Source organism: Balearica regulorum, chromosome 4 (assembly GCF_011004875.1).
Source record: "Balearica regulorum gibbericeps isolate bBalReg1 chromosome 4, bBalReg1.pri, whole genome shotgun sequence".
NCBI lineage: Eukaryota > Metazoa > Chordata > Aves > Gruiformes > Gruidae > Balearica > Balearica regulorum.
This window is the reverse complement of record NC_046187.1, coordinates 3,163,030-3,182,719: the sequence shown is the minus strand read 5'-3', so window position 1 is coordinate 3,182,719 and position 19,690 is coordinate 3,163,030. Positions and strand designations below refer to the sequence as shown.

The following is a 19,690-nucleotide window of genomic DNA, read 5'->3' as shown; positions in this document are numbered from 1 at the left end:
ACCCAAACCCCCAACCCTGCTAAAAGCCAACACCACAAAATTCTGAACTAATAAAGACGAGGAATTTAACAAGTGCTCTGCAGCTCAGTAATAGCACCTCGGAGATTGGACTCGCACAAAAACCGCCCTCACGGAGCAACAAAGCCCCAAATGTCAAAACTATATTTAATGCGATGAAGATTCATTAAGCAGATCCCTGCTGTTTAATGGTGGCGGCAGCCTCTATAGAAGGACACTATAAAGAGGATGTATCTTATGATGATCCTATTCAACGTACTTTCGAAATTCTTCTCCTCCTCTAAGGATCCTCTTGCTACAAAAAACAACGGGTTTTGATGTACAGGTTTGTAAGTTGTGTTGCAAGCACAAAAAAAAAAAAATCTGTGCTGCCTTCAAAGTGCGGTCCTGGAGGGGTCACGGCTGGGTTATAGTTTCATCAAATAGGACAGAATCAAAATTAGATGCCAGTAAACTCTATTAATGTCAATTCAACTGAACAACAAGAACCAAAAAAATCAAATGTACAAAAAATAAAAAAACCCATAGTGAGACATACTGCCAAGAACAAACAGAAAAATTTACAAAACGACCTTTCAAAACGAAAACCTCTTAGGTCAAGGAAAGCGCTGGTTGCATTTCCAATTCTATATTACATTATAACTGCAATATTTGATCATGACCAAATAAATTATGTTACTGAATTATCCTATATATCCTACAGCGTCCTCAAGAATCAAGGAAACCCTCACCAATCACCGCTCCCCCACCCGCCCCCAACAAAGTCCCACGACTCCAACGTGCGAGCGGAGCAGCAGGAACTCCGATCAAGCAACGGGGAGTGACGTCCCTCACGACGTCCAGCACTCTTTCGTTCTGGAGCGTCTTTTCATATCTGTATTACCTCCCTCCAGCCCCGTTCTGTCACTATGACAGCTCATTTAGTTGCACTTTGCGGCCGAACACCAAAATTTGGCCCAGAGGCAATTAGAAGACGGAAAATAGGTCACACGCTTCCCAAAAACCACTCCCCTCTCCAACGCCTTCTCTCAACGCGGCATTTCCAGCTTTTCTCTCTGACAGCATCTTTGTAACACCCAATGGGACAGAGACGCATAAAATTTCACTTACATGCAATGGAAAAATGAATACGTTTCCAATTAGGTAAGTGCAGTTGTTAATAGGGTCAGAAATAGTTTCCAATTCACCCGGACCTGGCTCCTGTTACGAGAGCGGCACTACTTCATATGATCAGCCTCAGCGGGGAAGTCCTATGGACTTGTTTGTTTAATGTTTATCAACTGAAAAATTATTGCTGAATTGGTCCTTAGCCCGTAACTATATTGGTATTTTGCTTTATAATGTTCCCTGCTGCCTCAGAGTACAATAAATTAAAAATATGTGTGTATATATATATAATTCAGAAGAGGAACCAAGAGTCCCATCTCACTTGACGCAACTCCCTATTTTGTGAAATATTGTACCAAACTTATTCTTTCTTACGAGATTTGCACCTTCGGGAACTCAATCCAGGTAATCTTTCAGAACAAAAGCAAAATGCGCTCTATATTTGAGATATAAATGACTATGAATCAGTAGTATAATAATTTATATCAACACTGATAAAGTGAAACAGTAGATGCGATTTTTTTCTAATTTTGACAAGTCCCCATTTGCCAGTTTTCTAGTAAAGCGGCTATTTTTCTAAGCAAAATATCTCGTAGAAGTTAAAAACAATAAATATTTATAAACATTCTAAGATAATCATAATACTTGCCTTAGTATTATTAATTGTATTGCAAAGTAGAGCAAGAACAATTATTTCCATGTTACATACACGGAAGGCAAACTTCAGCCAAGTTCAGACCTCAGCCTGGGGTCATCAAGGAGGTCACTGACAAAGCCCCAAATCCCAGGGCTTCATCAGATAGACTACAATTCCCACTCGAATTATGCATTTTACATTTAGAATGAGTAAAAATAACAGAGGAAAAAAAATTTATATGGCAGGTTAAACAATAGCAAAAAAAAAAAAAACCCAAAACCAAAAAAACCCAAACAAAAACCCCCACCCAACCAAAAAGCAGAAAAGTAATTATGCAACGATACTCTAAAACAAAGAAATTTTGTGTAATAAAATACTCAAAGAGGCTAACGTTTCCCAGGCAAAATGAATATTGAGCGAAAGACCTCAGATCCTCGGTAAGAGTTCTGGAAAGTCCTGCTGCATTCAAAGTGACAAATGAAATTCTTTTTTTACTGCTGCAAAGATGACTCATTTACGGGAGGATATCAACACCACATACATGGGAAGCAGCTGTCTGATCAACCAAATATTTGGCTATTCTTATCCATTCTCTACAAGCCTGCTCCAGCACCCACTGAAGTCAACCCGATCTTTGCCTTTGGGTTTTAACGGGATCAGTTTATCCCCGGCCAGGCGGTCCCTCTCGCACTCCGCTGCTCCGACTCCCCCTTGCACTACAGGACTGTCAAGGACACAAAAAAATCAAAGGCAAACCCCGCGGTGGTTTGGTCAACCGGCTTCTCTCCAACCCACGGCCGCGTCCATCAGCGGTCAGGCATCCTCAAGACCTTCTGGAAGCAGCGAGGCCATCAACATTTCTGTCTACGTGGGACGTTTCCAATACACGCTTTCTTCTTTTTTACTTCCCCGCCCCTCCTCACATTACATTGCTATTTTTAAAAGCACATTTTAAATCAGAGAAGTCTTCCCCTTTTTTCTTAAGCTCCCCCCACAAGCTCTACAGTACAAAATGAAGTCACGTAATTCAGCACAAGGAAGAACACGCCAGTTTTAGCACAGTGTGAGGAAAACTTTCAATTTTCTAATGTGGAATATTTTATGTGGAGGAACAGGAGAAAATGCAAGAAAGCAAAAGTGTAAAAATAATTAAAAACTGAAAGTATGTTAGCCTGCCACTGAATAGTAAATTCTTAAGTATTTGGGGGGTGGATTTTTTTCTTGGATTTGGAGTGAAAACATTGCAAATGAAAAAACCCAAAACTCCCTGACTCTGAAAACAAAACGGCCACGGCTCCAATTTCGCAGGATTGTGCAATTGCTTTGGAGTACGAGAACCATACTTCATTTTCTGTCAGGATGAACATTATGTAACTTTTTCCAAATCTCTGCAAAATCAAGCTTTCGCTCTACATAGCAGAAATTCTGTCCGCGTAAGGGCTAACCCACCACCCTGATCTACATACTTAACATTACGCTGTCGGGACAGAAGCTTGTGCACTATTTCTTAATTGCTTTTTGGAAATGACTCAGGTGCTTTTCCAGTATTCCTTGGGCTGGACACTTCAACAATTCCATGGCTCCTTTGACTATTCACCTACATCTATAAAAGGACCAAAGGTATTGTTTAAAAATTAATTATGATATTTTATATATATATATAAGGAAAAAAAAAACCCAACTCTTTTACTCATCCACTGCAGGATGGTTTCTATAGAAACATTCTGTATACATATCAAACAAAACCTATGTACATATAGCAAAACTTTGACCCTTCCTCCTCCTTAATCAGCGACCACCACCTGATGCTGCATTATCTTTGCACAGTGAAGACGTACCTATTTTTAGCACTTGCACAAACATCCTAGGTAAAGCCACAGATGCCGTAAAGCGGTATTGAGGAAGTTAATTTTTTTGCCGATTCCCTGGATCCTATTTCTCACTGACAACACGGGTCTCCCACCCCAACAAAACCCTAAGGGATTTAAGCACCAGCAAGTTTCTGCACTAATCATTCCAATGAATTCAAAGATGTAAGAGCCTACGTACCAACTTAAGAAGCCATAATACAGCTTAAATAACCTCAGCACGCACAAAAATGAGTATCACAGGTACCCCCCTCTGCATGAAGCGTGACTGTCACAGAAGCTCGTACACAACCGGAACAATTGTGGGCACCGCATCGCTCTTAGTTGCATGTATGCTGTTAGGAAGTAACGGGAGCTACTTTTTAGTAGCTCTAAGCTAAAACAGGTAACAAACTATATTTCAGATAGCCCTTCCTGAACAGCTTAACGGAGTTATCTAAGCAAACTGAAATCAGGACCATCGATTTGCAGGATCTCAGCTCCTGGGAATTACTTTCAAAAGGAAAACCAGAGAAGAATATTTAGAATTTGTGTTCAAATGGGTTAGAAGTGCAGTAGCTCCTTTGCAAGGCTGAAGCACGCACGTTCATTCTTCAAAAGGCATTACATTAATGGCACACAAACATCTCGAGTTCCTGGTGGTGGGAAAAAAAATGCCTTCATTTTATCCCTCTGCCTTTGGAAACATCTCTCCAATTCCATTTGTGATTTTCAAGCTCTTTCAGCTTCTCTATTTTATCGTTATCTTTGGAACCCTACTAAGTTTATAAACAGTTTCAGAACACCAAAGCTCTCCTCATGCCAACAACACGATGATTTGAACAGGTCACGGCACATAAGACTTATCTAAAGAACATTTTGGTCCTCAAGGTATATTTCCTTAACGTTATTTTCCACCACAAATAATCTGTCCTTCTGCCACAGAGCTGTATCACAGAAATTGAACAAATGTCCACAAATGACATATGAAAACATAAAGCGCTAAGATGGTTAGGTCATACAAAGCTAATTACCTTCTGTTTGAAATCTTCCGGGGGGAAAAAAAAAATAAATCCTCAATCTCTGGAAATCATTAGCAAATCTTTCTGGGATTTCAACGAGTTGAGATTATTCTCTGCATTGTTATAAAAAATCCAAACGTTCTTTTTATAACCTTTAATTACAGTTCCCTAGCGCTAAATTATCCTTGTCCTTCTCAAACACCTTTGCCAGAAGGAGGCTGGTTCCTCTCAAGCATCCTATTTTTGTAACATTAACTTTGCACATTAAAGCTGGTTTGACCAGCTACATTAAAAAAAGGATCGAATGCCGCTTTCTGTATTTCAGGCTTCCGGACCAATGACGGTTACTACAACGAGGTAGAGGCTACAACATAACGACGGTTTATCGCTCAGAACAAAGGAACGTGTAATGCTAAACGCACCCGGATGACTTGCAAATTGGCTAAACCGAGATAAACAGAAAATTGATGTTATAATTAGCCTTTTCTACTACCTACGTATTCCTAAGCCGAAGCAACGCCTCGGTTGCTCCTAGGCGGCCCTTAGAGAATTTCCTTTCGCTCCTCCATTTTAACGGAGTTACCGATCGCCGCCAAGAGCGGACACGCGTGGAGGTGTTCATCAGAGCACAGTACCAAGGGTTGCAAACAAATGCCGCAGGGACAAATCCTCGCTGCGACTCTAAGCAAATAACGCTTATCCGATCCGCGTTTTCATCGGCAACGCCACGCCGCAGGCACCAAACGCTAAAAGAAACAGGTTAAGGGCTATAGGTGTCCTTAGGAAGAGGGGGAGGATGGCCAAACACGTAGTTCCTTAAGCCTGGGAGAACTCATGCTGCAATGCAGAGCTCCGCTACAGAGCACGGCTATTAATTATTCCTGATTTCACTTGTTTTGGGAAACCTTTTCCAAGTCCTCGTCATTCACCAGGCTAAAGGGAAACAGCTCTGTGAAAGTACGTATTGCTAGCGCAATAAATTAAGTAGTAAATAAATTATTAGCTAAGAAGTGACCAAGTGGTTTATCCACCTTTCAGACAACACTGCAGGCTTTGCGTTGTCCTCGCGATAAGCAAGGAGAGGAAATAAGATACGACTCGGGGAATTTTTTGTCATCCTAAAAATAAGCCCGATGCAGGCGGTCATTCGCTGAAGCTGCCATTTGCCAAACGCAATTAGGCTGAGCAGCACAGACGGCGTGGGCGGCTTCTTCACAGAAAACACAGCAACAGTATTTAGAATGTAGCATGGATTTGATCTAGTTGCTATGGAGTCTCCAGGCATTTCTTCAGAAAAATGTTGCTGCTATACATCAGTTGCTATTGCCACTGACCAGTCAAAATAATTTTTTTTTTTCCATGTTAATCTAATTCACTTTTTCATCTCCAGCAAAAGCCATTTTGCAAAATGATGCCGTAACCATTAACAGCAAGCCTGCTTTGCACGCAGCGGCTCGGCGTGTCAACGTAAGGCTTGCGTCAGCCTTTTCAATCTTACTGAATTCCTCCTGAAAAGTCATGTCACTCTACCAAAATACTTTCAAAACGTATCTATCCATACATCCTTTTTCCACGAGCAGCATCAAAAGAAACAGGCACCATTTGGTAAATGACTACTGGTTTTCTTTTTTTTTTTTTTTTTTCTTTTGCTGTAACAAAGTTTGGGTGGGTTTTTTGGGTTTTTTTTGGTTGGGTGGGTTTTTTTAATTTGGTGCAAGAATGTAAGTTTTACCACGAGACAGATGAATGTTCTTATTTCAATAACCTCTTTCCAGCCGTGACTGAACCTGCGGAGACCCTATGCAGAGGCTCAACCAGAGATAACTAACGCTGTTTGGTGCCTGACTCAACCAAGAGGAATTGAGTCTACCTGGCCTGGAAATGTGGGCGACAGTGACAATTCCTTTCCCCCGGGCAGCTCTCACGTCCGGTACCGCATTCATCGGCAAAAATGAAAATTACTTGCTGAGTATAACTACTCTCCGTTAGCTGATTGGAGCCCCAAGCTCTGTCGTTTGGTAAATCTCAGTTACCGCCTCTTATTACTACATCAGCGACGACATTATCAACACGGTGCGTGCAATTTCTTTCTTCTCCGCTGCATTGGTGCCTTTAAACAAAAAAAAAAAAATGAAGCATTGGAGTAAGAACTACTCCCGACTAAATCGTGGCCCGAGCAGTGAGGCATTAACTAGCTTTTATCTGTTCCACCTCCTCTTGCACTGTCAGCTTCACTGGTTTTGAGCAGTGACGTGTCTTCGTTAGACATCCCAACAGAGCACAAGCCAGAAAGAGTAAATAATTAAAAAAAAGCTTAAATTATTGAACGTAATACAGCCTAGAAAGGTTTGTAATTATGGTTCTATAGGCTGAATAATTTTCTACCAGCCTGGGGAAATAAGAGCTACATCCATTTTGGATGAGCGCTGCTTCTCAGGACTGGCTTTATTTTGCATACAGAAATAAAAAGAATGCAGATCTAAATTATCAGGGAAAAAGAAATCCACACCCTTCCTCAGGTCCCGTACAACAGCAGCATCACATTCCTATTTTCTAAATACTAAAGACTGCAAGTTTTCCAGGACCTGATCCAACCATCTCTCTTGCGGACAATTAGTCTCAATGGACTTTCTCAGTGCACGTGCAAGCAAGATAACTTTCTAAATCCAGTGTTAGTTCTCTTCCCCTTTCTGTTCTTATTTTCTCTTCATCAGAAAGGGAACAGAGTCCGCAATACAATCCCCACTAGCTACGGTGGGAATTTTGCTAGAGGATTAGAAGCTGACCTTCAACAGAAGCGTTCCCGAAATACTCCGAAACATATTTACTCTCAGTTCCCTAAAACTCTTTTCTGAAGCCCTAAGCAGCTACTAAACATGCTATATTTTGAAGAGGTTAGCTTGCTAAATTCTACATCAGCATCAATAAATGGTAATTACAGACTTTTTTTTTTAATTGCAGCTGTCATTTTCAGTCACTTGTAAAAGGGCAGCTAGCAATTAATTAATCTGTATTGATCCGTGCGCGGAAGGTCTTAGTATGGGAATGAGCGTTAACGTGGTTTTGAAGCGATCCCTGAACAACTATCAGCAAAACACTAAATCTACTTACAATATACAGAACTTTTATAATTAACTACCGAGAGAAAACCCTTGCAGTGCCAACCTGTTAGCACCCTGTACAGTCCCAACTCTGTGAACCGTCTGCAATTCGTCAGATTTCAGGATTATATACTCTAATACTATATATAATTGTGTAACAGCGTGGAATATCTACTCCTACTTACACCTGGAAAACTCCATGGACTGGTGAGGGGGGGGGAAAAAAAAATGTTGATTTTAGCTAAAGGATTACTAACAGGTTGCTAACAGGAGCATTCATCAAGCCGTAGTTGAGTATAGGAAAGCAGTTTTGCAAACTGTGTATCTTCCCCTAAAGAAGTTTGTCGGCCGTTCAAACAAAACTACCGGGTGCCACAACGACTGCACAAAAGGAATGGCTTGGGATCAAGGCAGAGAACAGGAGTTATTTTTTAAAAAAACTTCCACTAACACCCACATTCTCAAAAAGTAACACAAAAGATATTTTGTGAGCGTAGAGCCGTGTCAAAATCAAGTACAGAAATCCATTTTACTATCAGCTGTAGTATTTTGCTAAAATTCTGAGGAAGAAAAAATATTAAGTTTGGACAAAGCTAATGACAAGCTCACAAAAAAGCAAAATATTTGTTAAAAAGTAGAAGAAGCTTCAGGAACTTACACACCATTTTGTTCGGACAAGAATAGACCCCTCAGGGAACAAAGGTTTTTCATCACACCTGAAAAATGCTACAGCACTGATATTGTTGACCTACACCTGACAACTCTCTCTCTCTCTGACATCAGGGGATTTTTTTCTAAATAAAGAGTTCAGGTCTCCGCTTTGGAATGTGTTCTGTATCTTGACTGGAAACGAGTATGGGAAAAATATTGAAAGGGGAAAGTTTTCTGTTACATTGGTCAACAAAACTCTCACTGACGGCAGCTGTATGCTTTGTTTAGTCCTATTCTTCACAATATCTTCAGCATCGCGCTGTATGACTAATGACGATCGCTTCCTAAAATTTACACGTTCTATTTTGCATGTGACCGGGACTTGAAGGGATGACTGCCAGTCACCTCATTAACCTCCAGTTTACACCCTAACTCGCTTATAAGGTATTTGCACTAAAGTAATTTTAAAACTGCTTTAAAAGTCATCATGCAGGAGTTAAATATCAGACAGCATCGCAAACTGGACACTCAACGCCTCTTTCCATCCTCACTACATTGACTAAACAGGAAGAAATTCAAACAGACGCCTCCCCAAGAAACACCTATTTATAAAAACACATTTGTTTGAATCCTGAAGCAATGCTAATGGGCGTGTTTGCAAAGAAAAGGCAGAAAAACAACTTCTACCGCAGGGCAGACGCAGCCCACGATGCTTCCCGCACTCCCCATCCCCAGAAAGACGTTCCAGTTGGGCGGCGAGTCTTCGCCGGTGAGGGTGCAGTCTCGGGGAAAGGATTGTTGCCTGAACACCGATAACCTTACTACACCGCTTACGCACATACTCGCTGTTTCCACGCTCTGGATACGCTATATGTTGGCAAATACATACGCCAGGGCATGGCTCCAAATGTGGCCGTTAAAGTATGATCTCTCGATGCTCATATGCCACTACTACTTCAGGTGCCAAACTTTCCCCAGGAGCCCAATGGAAAAGCCTGAGGGACTAAATTACAGAAGCCAGATTCCTAAAAGCTTGACACTTCACCATTTAACATCTGACATCTACATTACGCTTTTAGCTCTTGACCTCCATTTGTAAAAACTTCCCTTAACACGCTTTCTTTTTCATTGCTTAACACAAAACGGCCCAAACACAATGTAATAATTCTTCCAGTGGCGCAGAAACTGTCACCAACGTAAAGGACATAACAAGACGTTTTATGAGAAGGTAAGCAAAACCAAACAAAAAGCCATAAAAGGTTATCGGGGATAATTTCCTTCAATAATGTATAAGTGTGCTCTCAATTTTTTTTTAATCACTCATAGTTCCTGCCAAGTAGGATCCCCACTTGTTACATCCGTAGAGACCAGGATAGGCGGAATCGCCAGAGGCAAGTGCTGCTGTTTCTCCTCTCCCTTGGTCGCTCTTTCTCCAGTTCAGCAAAAGTTCTTTTTTACTGAAATAGATGGAGCGAGAGATGAAAACTTAGGCATTTTGGACACTTTCATGACTTTATGGAAACAATCACGTTATGAGCCAAATCCAGCCATAAAATCCAAAGTGTAGGCCATTAAACTGCATTGCATCGAGCAAGCTTTACAATGCAAAAGGACAGACTGAGCACACCAGGAGCACGTTCTCCTCCTCGGGTGCACAGTACCTAACACCACGGAGCCGTGAGCCCGATGCTTTATCTCCATCAGGGGAAGGAAGGCGGGAGAAAGAAGCGAAGCCAGATATACACATGTATTCGTATCGCTCCATCTTCTCATGGCGAGATGAGAACCGCGGCCCCAGCTACCAGCAAGGGGTGGTGCACCAGCTGCCAAGCAGCAGCTCTGAGGGCCCCACTAAGTCAGATGTTCCCCACCCAAGTATTCCTCCTGCCCCATCTTCTTCCGAGGGAAACGACAGGGGAAAAAACTCTTATGAGCTCTGCAAAAGGATTGTAATACAGCTCCATTTCCCTTGCTCAGCCCTGCCTCCCTGCACAACCAGCAGAGAGGATCTAAGGTTGAGACCACTGCTGTGCCTGTCGTGCCAGAGGGGACACATACCCATGGGTGCAGTGTACGAGCCCTAGACCCAAGCCCAAGCATGCTTCTCTTTGCTAAATAACGCGAGAAGCAAGTACCACCGCTATATTTACTTCATGCTACCTACCCGCTAACCTACCCCGTGATCCTGTCTATTCAGGCAATGTTTTCTCCAGTATTCCAGGGAGGGGTTAATTCCATTTACAGCTGTGAAAAAGAATATTTACCTAAAATACCAAAAACACACTCAGGTAAATGATCTGTGTTTTGAAATACAGTCTACATGTGATTTCTTAAGACCAAATAAATCTTGTCTTTCAAAAATTATCAAAGAAATTAAATTAAAAAGCTGCATATAAATCACGGTACGGTTAGACAACAAACCAATATAAAGGTGAGCAAATGTAAACTTGTAGTGGAGATTGCTCCTTTCCCAAGTAAGGGAATTGGAGATCATCAGTCTTTACTACAACCCCTGGCTTGCCTTATTTCAGAACATCGTGTACGTGTTTCCCAGTTTAATTATGGCAAGCAGCGCGAGAAGAAGAGTAGAGAAACAATGACACCTGGCACCACGGTAATATTCTGTATCTGCAGAAGGGTGAACAGAGCCATCGTTTTAGAGCCCCTCCTTGGTTTTCCTCCTTTACGCTAAACCCACAGTGAACGCAGCGAGAGTGCCCGCACAGCTGAGTATTTGCACGCTTCAGCAGCGTTGCAGTCACACGCGTATCATCCCTCTGACGGGACACCTAGAAACCGCAGCAGCAAATACCAATCTCTTATGAAAAGAGATGTCATCCAAAGAAGCTCCATTCTACAAGGAAGCAAACGGTGGGGTATTAATTTCTTGCCAAGAAAATCTACATAACGAAACCAGAAGTTTGATACACAGAAGGTAAAGGGCATCAGGAATAGGCACCACCTACGCAAACACTTAGTTATGAAACACCAAAAAGATATTCTTCTTTTGCGGCTGAAGAGGCATCTGAAACATCTAGAAACGCTAGTGAATCACAAAGATGTTTGCCAAGGCAACGAACGGAACATTGAGCGGATAAGACATATTCAGCGCTGAAGAAAAAACAGTAGGTTAAAGCTGCAAAAAACCTTGAAAGCTTTAAGTATAGAGAGGTTAAACAGCGAGAGACTCTCTCTGTCTCTTCCTTAGCCCAGTACAAACTCTATACCGATCCCGCGGCACGTTCGCCACCAGCGGAGATACCGTTTGGCGTCCATGAAGCCGAGCAGAAGCGACCAAGAGTGAAGAACCGCACCTCCCCGTGATTTCCTCCTTGGGATACCTTTTTCTAGCACGCCCAAGCGCTCATTAATTCCTCACGTCCTCCCTTCCTCACCAAAGCTTCGGCCTTTTCCCAAGGGATGAGCTTTGTGGCCACCAGCCTCGGTGCAGAACCCACGTACCAGATGACAAACACCCGCTCCTTCCCCTGTTGAAGGCACGCTTGAAGTTCAACCGGGCTTTTCCACCCGGTTCCCGAGACAAACGTGACATCGCTTTCTACGCAAATTTTCCAACGCGAGATTTCTTTCTGACGTTCGGTTCGTGAAAAAAAGGAGACGGTAACGTGAAAGAAGGTCTGCCGTTGAAGGACAACTAGGAAAACTCAGTCCCCGCCTTCTGCAGCTACGCGATGGAAGCCACGTACTGAACACCGACTCTTCCCCACCCACGCCCGAACCCTGCTGAGAGCAGCAGCTCTTTATTTCTCCCTCCATCCCTGTCTTCCTGCAGATATTGCCGGGCAGCAGCAGCTCCGTGCGAGCTTTGACAGCGCTGAGGCTGTCAAGTGAAGGACAAAGCTCGCTGAGATGCCATTGTTTCCCTCATCTCTTCTGGAGAGCAATGGTGAATATTCCAGATGCTCTGGGATGTTCTATGCTAACGGATGTTAAAGGATGCTGAACTCGTGAGGCCAGCCTTTCAAAAAGGTATAAAAAGTATAAAATTTAAAAAACACTTTTAAAACTGCGCATTTAAACACTACATAAATACCCACTTACTGCTAGTAGAGCCCAGAGGTCAAACTCTGTCCTCGTCACTGATGGTAAAGGGGTAACAGGCATCAGCTTACCATATTTGTTCAAAAATCTGTTTTATTTGGCAGCAAAATCAGTTTTTGCCAACAGCTATTTTGGTTTGGGGTTTCGCTTTTGGTGGGGTTTCTAAAATCTTTTAAACACCCATCACACGCGAAGACAGCAAGCTCTGTCTGCTTGGGAAAGTATTTCAGACAGGGACAAGCAAGCGCGTGTTACGCAGTGCCAGGGGCCAGGAAGCTGAATTCCACGGCTGTGATTTTAGCATTGCTGCTGACTCAGCGAGCGACCGTCGTGTAACCACACCGCTTCCCTTTCCTCAACTCGGCAAAAGATGAGCCACGCTCAGCAAAAGATGCCGAGAGGCAAGCCGAGCCGGGCCTTACGTATCCTGAATTTAGGTATAACGGAGTTAGTCATGCCTAAGTTTCAAGAAAATCTACATATTTTAAGCTCTCACCTCCTCTCTTAGTACCTGGCTTTTAACGCTCGATACATTCGCATATCCATGCTACTATTCAGACCGTTGGGGTTCCTTTTGTTTACACACGTGCATTTGCCTCAGAATGTGTTTTCCAACATTGCAAGAAAAGATTGCACCCATAAAAGCGAAAATTTGCCACGTGAATGCCAGATGAAGAGAGCTGACTCTTGTCAGTTGTTTTTTTTTAAAAAAACAAACAAACAAACAAACAAAAAAATCGATTGAGTCAGTCTCAGGAGGACTGCGTGAGAGGGTCTTGAAATTTGCCTTCAGCCTGCAAACACCTCTTCCCAGTTTTTGGGCGCGGAACGATTCTGTTAAAGAACTACAGATGTCCAAGGAGCGCAAAGACATCACACGAGCAAGAACGCTGCTGGCGCTGGCCCTTCTCCCAGCTCTGCTAACGGCCAGGGAGCTGTTATCGTCCAGAGCTGTGTCAAGCAGCAGACACGATGACATTTAAGAAGATTCTGGTCCTACTCAAGAAGGACAGAAGCTGCAGCTGCGGTCTGTATTGCTGCCATCAAGGCAGATAATGATCGCACTGCAATACATCATTAGGCCTAATGCTCAAGAGGCAAAGCCGCAACGATCCCGCACCCTGCGGCATCCCTGGCTGCCAGGAGCAGGACGGGACAGTTGATGGATGCCCAACGCGCTGGCGGAATGAAAGAGCTGAAGTCACGGCCCTTCATTATCCTCTTTGGCATAATCAGGATGTTCCAGTGGCATAGAAAAAGTTTCCATCCCGGGGCCGAATCAGCGCTTCACGCATCCAGCACGTATTGGCGCGCGGCACGCGTCCACGGGAGGATTTGCGAAGACAGCTCGCGATACCTTACACGAGCATATTCCCCCTCGCGCTGCCGCTCCTACAAACAAAATGGATCTCGGTTGCACTGAAAATCCGGTCACTGCAAGGCAATAGCTTTTAAATAATTCGCAAAGCCGGGACCGTATTCCCCGTACGTAGAAAGAGTTTAAGTGTCGACAGCAATCAAGCAACATTCATTTACATCTTGTCTCTCAGACGTACAGTTTGTTCACAACCTCCATTTTCCGCGGAAGTCAACAAAAACTGTTGGGGGGCTCTGCACCTACTAGGAGATAGTCATGTTTTGCAGCAGAATAATTTATTGTTCTTCAGCAATTTAAGTGTCGTATATATAAGTATATAGATACATCTCACCTGAACCGATGAATAAATACAAACATTAGCCATAACGTATACCACATATTTTGCGCCTATTGCGTCCGAGAGCGCGTGCATACATATTCACACGCCTCATCTGCCCTGCACTATGCACTCTGCACAGTACGAGCACGTATACGTCCAAACGTCAACAAACTCACGCTTGCGCTGCTGAAGGAGCAAGAGGGAGGATGCCCAGCCTCCCTCCCCCGCCAAGAGTTTAGGGTGCAGCCAGGCGCTTGTTTACGTAAGGGCAAGGTACAGCCGCAGTAAAAGGCAGGCAGGACCGAGGGCCGTTGCTGAATATTAAAAAGGCAGAAAAACAAACGATTATTACAGTATTCTCCATGTTTTCTAAGCAAAGACTACCGGCGTCGCCTAGATGGGGAAAATCTGGTTAGCAGCCTGCGACATCGTACGTTATTACCGGCACGAATGCGGCCTCAGCCCGGCTGCTTTGCGGTCGGGGATACGCAGCACGCTGGGAAAGAGAGAGCAGAAGGGGTGTTATTACCTCTATCCAGCTTTAATTGAAGTAGTAGAATACACATTTGAATCAAACACCTGGATACGTGAAAATCAGGAAAAACAACGCACGCTGCGATGGGTGCTGGGCAAACGTGAGAAAAAGACCCTCCAGCAAGGACATCCAGATATTAAATAAATTGGGGGGGGGGGGAGGCTATTCTGCAGCGAATTCCACAATCAAAAAATGTAATCACAAAACCTGCCTTATGCTGCAGTGTCCCATTTAGGGGATTAGGTTAGTAATCACAATCTGCCCCAGCACCCCAGCGCTGCAGACATTAGAAATGACATGCCCGTTTTGATATAGAGAATTCTAACGCAACTTAATCAACTCCGCAAAGCCAGCCTTTGAAAAGCCAGGGAGATCGTATCCCAAAGGTCCCAAAGGTATCAAACAGCCTCGGTAATTTTATTTAAGTCGCGCAGTTCAGAATACAAAAATCCATACGACTGAATGGAAAATGAATTCAGAATTTCTCAGGTATGCCAAGGGAGCAGATGGCTTCTGAATCCTAGAGATTTGCCAAAAGGATCTGTAAATGCAAACGTTACATTGCTGGGTTCTCTTTTTCTTTTTACAGAGATCTGTGTTTACATGCAATGTAGCAGAAAAGAAAAAAAAAAATATTTAAAAAAAAAAAATAAAATGACAGGTTACGTCTCTTGGTATTATCCCTTCCAGAAGAAATTCATAAAGAATGGATCAAAACATGGTGTCAGTGAATGAGTTAATGCATCCCACAACCTAACGATTCCTGAGACGGGAGAAAAGGAATGGCAACGAGGAGGCATTGACACAGGCACTCCCGATGTAATCTAGTCCTAAAGGTAACCTCAACAGAAGCTTCAGGGGGTTTTTTAATGTTTTCTTCGCTACTGTATATTATTTGTGTCCTGGGAAACTATAGAGAGATCTAGCAAATAAATCATCTCTATTGATTTTTTCTTCACCCCCCCCCTTCACCCCCCCCCCCCCCCAAGGCAATCAGAGATGTCATTCCTCATTTCTAACACAGAAGGAAAGCAATAGTTAATTATAAATTAGGAGAAACCACTTCAAAATCTGAAACATCTTAACAGAATCACAGATTGTCACCAGCGACAGACACCAAAAAAAAACCCCAAAACCCCCCAAAAAACAGATTGCAGACTTGTGTTTCAGGCCAGAAAAACACACCTGCAGCGTGCAGTGCCGATGCCCTGAATCACGGCTGCGAGCCCGGGGCTCAGCGACCGATCCCTAACTGCGGAACGACTCGGCTCAGACGCCCGGCACCACGAGACGGATTTTTTTATTTTATTTTTTTTTTAGCACTGCTGGCAATGCGGGAGCTAAAACTGAGAAACGAGGGGAAAAAAAAACGCTGTCATGAAGTAGAGAAATGCACCTTGATGCTGCAAAGCACAAACGCAGCCACCACCCTTCCCCGACAACTTCTTCGGAGCAGCCAGAGCCTTCAAACCCCCGGCTCCCGAACCACGACGAGCATCTCTAGCCCTTTCGGGGACGAAGGGAAGGCGGCAATCCTGGCGTGCCAAGGGCCATCTTGATTTGCACGCCACCTGTGCGGCTGCGGAGCGTCGTGGCCGGCAGCGCTTTAAGCTCACCGCAGCCGGGCAAAGTCCCCGGCGGGGCTGAGGGAGGATGGGAAGGGATGCGGATGGGAACCGTGGTATGAAAAGGTTAGGAAAATGAAGGGGAGAGCGTTCCACGCGGCAACGAACACCTGCAAAGCGCTGCACAGAGAGAGGAAAGGCACCGGGGAGGGGGGGGGAAAGGAGCGGGGGGCTGGTTCTCCTCTCATACCTTGCGTTTCCGATCTGCCCTAGAGATTTTCCGCTGCCTCTTCCTCTCCTTCTCAAGGTTTCTCTCCCTCTCTTCGAGTTCAGACTCTCGAACTTTTTTAATGGAAGCGGCTGCATGAGCCATTTTGGAGAGGAAAACACCGCCTCCAAGGAAGCCGTTTCCACCACACGCAGATATCCAGGTGATTTATATATTTTTTTTCCCCCCTTACAAGGGCACTGGCTGCAAGCCAGAACTTCACGGCGTAATCCACTCTTCCTCCTCCGGCACCCCAGGAAAGGTGACAGCTCTGCTCCAGCCTCTGCAGCACCCGTAACTCAGGGGCACGAGAGCCGCCGTCCACGTCCACGCACGCAATGTGCCAAAGCGTTCGCGGCCACGCACGCGCAGCCGGAAAATAAAATATCTGCTAGCAGGCTGAAACCGCTTCGGCTCGGCTGCGAGCGAAGGCAAGCTTCAGGCTTAGCTGGGGAGTGAAAAAAAAAAAAAAAAAAAAGAAAAATCAGCTTTTAAACAGACATCACCAAATTGGAAAGGTTTTTTGGGATTCCTCCGGATAGGCTGCGTCTTCTGACCGGGAGGAAGGCTCCACTTCAGCATCACCATCAGGAGGGGGAGGGGGCAGCTCCCTTCAGCTTCTCACATCGCCTTTATGCGGGGTGAGAAGAAAATGGTGCAGTCTGACTTACTGCTGCCGCTGCGACCGTCTGTGCCGGAGCCCAGCAAACGCTTTCCTGCTCTCCTCCTCTTCCTCCTCCTCACGATCTCCCCTTAGTGCACAGTCAGTCGAGAAGAAACCGGGAGCAGGGAGGAGGGGGGGAAAACAAAACAAAACAAAAAAAAAATCCGCTGGGCTCGGAGAGAGCAGCCTGGAGCCTGCTCACCTGCGGGGAGGACAGAGAGCCGCCTGGAAACAGCTCGCGCTAGCCAAGTCCTCATTGTGCCGTTACGCAGCCACGTGAGGGCTGCATCGGGAGAGCCGCATCCAGCCCCGAACCAAAAGCAGCGAGGAGGGGGACGCTGCTCGGGGATGCACGCCGACTAATCCCGGGCTCAGCCCGCCCCGCTCCGCGGAGGTAAAAATAATACGGCCGAGGGTGCTGTTCGTTAGCGTTCCAAGCCAAACGCCGCTTTCAGACGCCTCCTAAGACAACTTGCGAAGCCTCGCGTTGAAGATGGAGAACGAGCATAGCCGCGGACCGACAGAGACGCAGACATGTTGTTAGTCTCCCCCTTCTCTCCCCTCCCCCCAATATCATTTGGGGCGTTAATTTATACTGTTAATATCAGAGACAGATGGGTCTGTCGTTCCCTCGTTGCTTATCCCCACCCCCCCCCCCACCCCCCGCCCCACCCCCCGCCCCGGCTAAAAGCAGCACATCAAAGCTCCACTCCCACCTCCCCGGGTAACTGTTATCACTACTAGCGTTGAGCATTTATTCATCAAAACGGGACGCATGCAGATAACAAGAGCCTTTCCCTTAGTCCCTGGCAGACAGCTGATCACATTCCGGCTCCCTCCAACGCCCTTGATCCAGCCTCTCCCAGGCAGGTCCCGAGGGAGAGGAGGACTGCGACGCTCCGACGCAGCGGAGATGTTTGCATCCCTGGCTTGGCCACCCCAAGGAGAAACCAGGGATATGGGAGCTCGCTGACACGGGCATTAAAAAAATCACCGCATCAAAGAAACAGTTCCCTTAGCCAAGTTCCCCTCTGCAATATATTCCTCGACTTCAGGCTGAATTTGACTGAATGGCCGAGCTAAACCCAAGCACCGCGAATTTCGCTGTAACACAGCCCCACCAAACCACTACCAGATGTCCCGGGAAGCTCTTCATGCGACACAGACCAGCCCTAATCCCGACCTCGCGTTATCTGTGTACCCACACAACTTGGCTCTTTTCAAGTCACGTAGCCCAAGACCGTTTATTATTCCCACGGAACGAATCGTTATTGATGGCTTGTGTTCTCGCTGCAAGGTTTCGCTTTGAGAATTTTACAAATTTCAAAGACCAAAATTTCCCCAAAGTACTTGTCTATGGAAACGCCAAAGCGCTATAAAGGCATCTTCAAATTTTGCGTCCGAGCCAGCGATCCCTACGTTCGGTCAAAACCGTATTTCTCTAGTGGAAGAAGACATCAGAAGCAGCGAGGTACAGAGTACCAGCCAACCTTTTTTCCGGCCCCTCTCTACGTACAGGCTGATTTTCTCGCAGTTGTTCCCATTTGTGAGAAACTAGGCTACACAAAACTCACGGCCCAAACACGAGCAGTAGCTGCAGCGGCAGATACCAGCAAAGTGAGACAGGTGGAGGCAGCCGAAGGGATCAAATAAAGGACAAAACTGGATTCTTTAACAGAACTGTAGCTTGCCTCGCCTTCTTCATGTTGTACGAACCTCATGGGTAGCATCACTTGTAAACCAAAAAGGAACAGCTGGTGCTCTAGAACTCTACCTGCCTGATACAGTGGGAAAGCATTCACCTTCCCAACTTTTTTGTGGGATCTTAAGCAGGAAATTTGAAAATAAAAGCAAATCCTGGTCTTAGGGTTCCCCTAAATCACGGTTCGAGGTTTCCTAAAGGCACTAAACGCTTAAACCCCGATAGGTAGTATAGGTTTATAGGAGTCATGACTATTAAACAATTTGTCATCTTTTGATGATTGATCTGTGCAGGCTCATCAGCTCAGTCTCAAATAATGATTCTTTCAGAAAACTCACTTAAAAGTTAATAAAGGACTCGATGTACTTTGTAACCCATGCTACACAAGAGAAAAAAGCCAGACGCCTGAATTGAACAACTGGTGCCAAGTAAGACAAAATGAGATAGCAAATATTCTTTAGAAGATCACTGGCAAAGAAGAACTTCACAGCAGTTCTATGAGTTCCCTATTATGCCTGTAAACATTTTCTCCCTAACCTCAAGGAGACATAAAAATATTTCATCATCGTGTGGCAAGAAAGAAAAAAACCCCAAACAACAACTAAAAAAAAAAAACAACCCCAAAACAAAAAAAACCCCAACTTTCAATAGATTATTTTGGCAAGAACATAAAGTATGTATCACTTAACACCTGACACAGCTAATGTCCCTGCCGGAAAGAAGCGTTCTGGTTTAAGACAGAAAGATTTTCCTAACAAAAGTAGAAAATGGCTAGTCATTGCCCTGCAAAGAAATCCTTCTGCAGACATCAGTC

The 19,690-nt window shown here is 44.7% G+C and overlaps 1 protein-coding gene across 20 annotated transcripts in view; it reads right to left on the bottom strand.

Annotated features, from left to right (window-relative positions):
* ANK2 (ankyrin 2) overlaps positions 1-19,690 on the bottom strand; it is a 343,812-nt gene that overhangs the window by 165,690 nt on the left and 158,432 nt on the right. For 2 of the 20 annotated variants that reach the window (XM_075750948.1, XM_075750952.1), the window contains exon 1: positions 16,493-16,947. The exons of 14 other annotated variants lie outside the window; for them this stretch is intronic. In XM_075750948.1, coding sequence (XP_075607063.1) covers positions 16,493-16,615 — 123 coding nt within the window. In that variant the 5' untranslated portion in view covers positions 16,616-16,947. Of the gene's footprint in view, positions 1-16,492; positions 16,959-19,690 lie in introns of those variants that run through there. 4 more of the 20 variants (XM_075750951.1, XM_075750957.1, XM_075750940.1 and 1 more) reach the window with 3 other exon arrangements.